Genomic DNA, 5284 nt, shown 5'->3' with positions numbered 1-5284 from the left:
CTTATTTCCTTGTAGCTCTAGAGGCCAGAAGTCCAAAATCAAGGTGCTGGGAAAGCTGCACTCCTTTTGGAGGCTTTAAGAAAGACTCCTTCCTTGCCTTCTCCAGCTTCTGTTGGTTCCAGGAGTTCCTTGGCTCGTGGCTACCTGACAGCACTATCTGTCTGCATCTTCATGAGGCCTTCCCTCTGTGTACCTATGCCTTCTCTTTTTTCTCTTATAAGGACAATTGTCACTGGATTTAGGGCCAACCCAGATAATCTAGGGTGATCTCATTTGAAGGTCCTTAACTTAGTTATACCTACAAGACTCTTTTTCCAAATAAGTTCCTATGAATAGGTTCTGTGGGTTAGGATTCAACCCACTATAATGTGATAAGCCAACATGCTAAGGATCATTGAGCAGAAAGGTAGAAGAATCTGGGTACTTGAAGTCAATACTGAAGCCCTGTGCCTGCTTATCTCAGTACTTCTTATAGTGTGAGATAAATAAATCCTTCTTTCTAGTCTCTGTCTCTGTCTCTGTCTCTCTTTTGAAGTAGTCTCCACACCCAGCGTGGAACCCAATGCAGGGCCTGAACTCATGACCCTGAGATCCAAACCTGAGCTGAGGTCAAGCAAGAGTCAACTTAACCAACTGAGCCATCCAGATGCCCCAATAAATCCTTATTTCTTAAGCCATGGTAAGTTGGGCTTTTGTTACTGATCATGATAGAATTCCTAGCTGATACAGGGAGTTAGTGGTGGGGAGGGGCAATGAGGATTTTTGTTTTCCCTCCTATGTTATGTGGTAGGTAAGAAGTTGGTTTATCTCATGGGACTTGGACCATATGCTCACTGAACTTCAGTGGATTTAGCAGAAGGCACGTTGGCTACTTCTCTCTTAGATAAGAGGAACAACCTCCCAAAAAAAGAAAATTCCTTTCTGCTCATATCAAGCAATTTCAGACCACAGATTATCAGATACTCATGCATCTTGTTGATTTGTAAAAATGATTTTCTACCTAATGTTGCATGGAATAGGAAATTTGGCTATTGGAAGAGCCTGGAAAATCAGGGAAGTCTAATTCTCCAGGTCCATCCCAAGCACTTCTCTTTAAGCATTCCCTGCTTGACAAACCTAATAGTCTCCCTCCCACTTTTGATTTGGATACAGCCCCAGGTAATAGGGGCTACATTCCATGGGCAATTAGCCTAACCTCACTACTCAGACTATTTTATTACCACAGCTCTGAGGTGAAGGCCAAGGTTTAGATGGATGACAATTACATTAAGGCTTAGTGGGATTGCTAGAGCCCCAGAACCAATGTTAAGAGAGAAGACAAAAAAAATGGGGTTTAAATTCAAGAATGAGAACATACCAAGATTTCTGGCATTGGTTAATAGCTAATAGAGTCCTGACAAATGAAATCTGCAGGGAAATGATGAGAGATTTAAAGGAATTAGCTAGAAAATCCCCTGTCTGGTAACAAGTGATCAATGTTTGCTTAATTTTAAGGCAAATCCTAAGCCCCCATCCCATTCTAATACGAAGTGGATATGTAAGGCAGAACAGCTACAAACAGGGGACTCTTGCCCAATGTTCCTTTCATAGATAGCCGTGGGGACAATGGACAAGGAAAATTATACTGTTCATCAGAACCCAGGACAGCCAAAGTGGCTGTCCAAGAACTCACTCTATAGCCAGTGAAGTGATGCTAATCATTCGCCTTACTATCCCTGTTTGGCGTCACACAGCACATGATGGAAGATTAACATACAAGTGTGTGTTTCTTACCCTTACCTGGTCTCTAAACAGGAAGTTTACTGTAGTTATCTTGATTTGATTTTGCTTCACTCTGCCTATCAGGTGTATTACTAGGGTGAGATTTAGCTTGCACTCTATCATAGGTTATAGAATCACAAAGAGCTACATCTAGGTCTGATCAAGAACAGTGAACATCGTTCACAGTTCGAGGACTCAGAATTGGATGCTGCAGCTGGAGGTTTCTTCAGGGGACTCTTACTAGAGGGGGGTAAATTCACTTATAGTTACACATGAGATAGTTGTGTCATGGGCATTTTTGTAATGGGGTATGGGCACAATGGAAGGGTTGTGCTGGACAGCCAAGGGATGGAGTGGAATAATGGTAGTAGTAATACATTAGTAGTGATACTAACATTTTTCGGAACTTATTATTTTTAGGCACTGTGTAAACCCCTTTTACATGAATTCTCTTGCTTAATACAACGTTTTATGAGATGGGTATAATTAAGATGTTCATTTTATTGGCAAATAAATTTAGGCTTAGAGCGATTAAGTACCTTGCCCTATTTGCACAGCTAGTAAAGAACAGATATTTGACCCAGACAGTCTGATTACAGAGCCCGTGTTACAGACCACTTTATTACATACCTAGTCCATTGTAGATGTCTATTATTCTCCCCAGTGCAATTCCCAACCCTTTCTTCTGGAATATAAACACCCTTTTTTCCTTCCCCTACACAACACCCTTGCTTCCTTCCCCTGGAAAACACCTCCTTCTGACACTCTACCCAGATGGGTCTCTGCTCCAAGCAGAGCTAATAGAAATACTTCCCCAGAATTCCTGAACATGGGATAAACTTGGATAATAAGGAAGGCTCTGAGTTGTAGGCCAAGTTTCTAAGAATGCTGGGCAGACCAGGGAAGTAGAAGATCATGGACTGGTCAGCCATGTAGATTCAGAATCATCGCAATGTAGGCCCCAAGATGTAAATGTGACTAGTTGACTAATATCATATGGACTGATGAAGTCTAGGATACCCTGGCCACAAAAATTTAGTGTCTTCATTATGAAAGGGAAGACCACATGTGGCCGAGAGTGTTGGCAGTTCAGATACCCGAGAAGCGTTATGTTCCTCATCCCTGGCTTTACCTCTGTACTCTGTGGGGCCTGGGGCCAAGCATCTAGTCTCTTGCAGAGGCAGTGGGTTCAGCCAGATGAGGGCCTGGTTGCCGGGGTCAAGCACCAGAGGCCAACGGCAACTGGAGTAGTGGGTGTTGCTTCGTAGAAGCAGGCCTGCCAGGCGGGCTGACTTCGCCTGGGGCTTCAGGTCTCGGTCCCACTGGAACTGTTCGGATTCGGAGCTCAGCAAGGACAGAAGGCTGAAGGGAGAGCGTACGGAGAGCAGGGGTTTCTTTGGTGGCACGACGACAGATTTCTGCTTCTGCTTCAGGGCTTGTGCCACATCATCTGGGCCCAGGGTCTCCTGAAAGCCCCTACACAGAGCCAGCCACTTGTCTAGTAGCTCCTGGCGCCGCACTGGTGGGAAAGGACCCAGGTAGATGATGGCAGCTGAACACAGGAGGGCGTCTCCGAACACAGTCAGGCAGTGCCCCTTCAACTTCTGGCACGGGAAGGAAGAGCAGAAGGCATGTGGGCCAGCGAGGAGGGTACAGGCAGAGAGGGAGCGAGGCAAGGGGTGCAGGAAAGCATGGCAGGGAGAGCCCAGGGAGGAGCCGAGGGGTTGGGGGCAGTGGTGCAGAAATGAGCTTTGAGGGGAACCGCGGGAGGGGCTGGTTACCTGGAGCTCTGTAGTCCAGGAGTGCATGGGTGTGAGCAGTGCAGCCTTGATGGGCCACTTGTGATATTGGCCACACTGAGCCTGACTGAGTTTCTCTATCATACGGTTGTTCGAAGCCCGAGCCTCTTCCAGTGTCTTGGCCAGATCCAAATTGTGCTCTAGGGTCTCCTGGGCCTGAAACTGGCAGTGGCCCAGGCGGGCCTGCTCCCGAGCCAGCGTGGCCTCGATCTGCCGCAGCAGGAGGCCCGTGGGCAGTCCTCGGCGCTGGGCCAGCCCATAGCGCAGAACAGCCCAGAGCCAGGCGGCCAGGTTTGCTGCGGGTATGCTTACTGCCCGCAGAGCTGCGTCACTCATACCTGGAGCCTTCAGAGCTTGGGTTAACTTTATCATCTCTGAGTCCGTCATCTTCTCCTTGGGGAAGAACACCAGCTCCTGGGAAAGTGTGTTAAGAGGGGTAGGGGCAGACATAGGTGCTCTGGACTTTGCCCCAACTGCCTCACTCTGCCAGGTCCCCCCCCGCCCCGCTTAGGCCTCCACTCTCCTCCTCCATTGTGCTCCACATTCCTACCTGATAAAAATCCTCGGTGCCTAAGAGTTGCTTGGCACTGGCCCAGCCTCTTTCACAGTGGAACAGGTCGCACAGTGCATCGGTCACCTGGACCACCGATTCTGGTGGCGCTCGATAGCTCCGTATCTCCTCAAAGTCAGCCACCTGCAGCTGGCTCAGAGGTCCCAGGAAGGCCTTGCCCATCTAAATGAGGAGAGATGCACCCCTGAAGTGAGTTCCCAGAGTGTCCTCTTCCTTCAAGGTGCTGCCAGGAGGGATCATTTCTTCCTAGGGGTTCCCATGAGGGACAGTTCCTCAAGCCATCCTATTACCTTTGCCCCTCACCCCAAAGACTCCATGACAAGTCACCCCATTCTCTCCTCTGGGCATCCTGTGAAAGGCTGTCCCCTCCCAAGAGAGGACCAGTGCAGGGCAGGCAGCAGGAAAACCCACCTGCTCCAGGAAAGCCTCATGCTGAGCCTGCAGGGCATCCCGCTGCTTGGTCAGGTTCCCGATGAGGTTCTCCTGCTGCTGACACTCTCCTAGCTGCTGCCTGAACAGCAGCTTGCCCTTCTCTAGCTGCTGCTGATGTATGCTGACGGTCTGCAAACAGAGATCCAGGCTCTGCAGCTCCAGATCCTGGGCCAGTTGGGAATACCCCAGAGGGAGCCCCGGGGGCTTGGGACTCCAGCATACTCCTCGCTTGATAGTCAGGATGACCAAGTTGAACTCCATATAGGCCCAGAGCCCTGGACTGAGCCCTGAAACTGTCACTTGCTGATGTGTGAGTCACACACCTGGTAACGCAGCTCCAAGTGGGTGATTGCTTCTCCTGATCTGCCACACAGGCCCCGGCAGTCTGACTCCAAAGCCTATGTGCTTATGCCACACTCTTCATCTTACTTGACCCATTAGTGGCATTTGTCACAGAAGACAGTTCCCTCGCTCTTGAAGCATTGTCTTCCTTTGACTTTCATGACCCCATGGTATCCTTTGGCTTTCTTCAGCTTCTTTGGTTGCTCTTTCTCAGTCTCTTCCTCTACCATCCCTTAAATATTCCTCAGCAATGTTTCAGGGCCTCTGTATCTTCTCATTCTACACTTCTATGTGTCCTCCCTAATCTCATGGCTTTGATTACCACTTCTATTTTAACAACTCTCAAATCGCTGTCTCAAGCCCGATTTTTTCCTGAGCC

The 5284-nt window shown here is 48.7% G+C and overlaps 1 protein-coding gene across 1 annotated transcript in view; it reads right to left on the bottom strand.

Moving 5' to 3' along the window:
* The window catches only part of DNHD1 (dynein heavy chain domain 1), a 79977-nt gene that overhangs the window by 7520 nt on the left and 67173 nt on the right, over positions 1 to 5284 (bottom strand). The window contains exons 27-30 of the mRNA XM_064575855.1: positions 4543 to 4692; positions 4111 to 4293; positions 3543 to 3974; positions 2889 to 3365 (exon numbers count right to left, since the gene is read on the bottom strand). Coding sequence (XP_064431925.1) covers positions 2889 to 3365; positions 3543 to 3974; positions 4111 to 4293; positions 4543 to 4692 — 1242 coding nt within the window. The remainder of the gene's footprint in view (positions 1 to 2888; positions 3366 to 3542; positions 3975 to 4110; positions 4294 to 4542; positions 4693 to 5284) is intronic.

The sequence above is a fragment of the Mirounga angustirostris genome, unplaced genomic scaffold, assembly GCF_029215605.1.
Source record: "Mirounga angustirostris isolate CCGP_5_RB_7025 unplaced genomic scaffold, mMirAng1.0.hap1 SCAF_13, whole genome shotgun sequence".
NCBI classification, from domain to species: domain Eukaryota; kingdom Metazoa; phylum Chordata; class Mammalia; order Carnivora; family Phocidae; genus Mirounga; species Mirounga angustirostris.
Note: the sequence above shows the minus strand (reverse complement) of the source record. Positions and strands in the feature narration are given on the sequence as shown.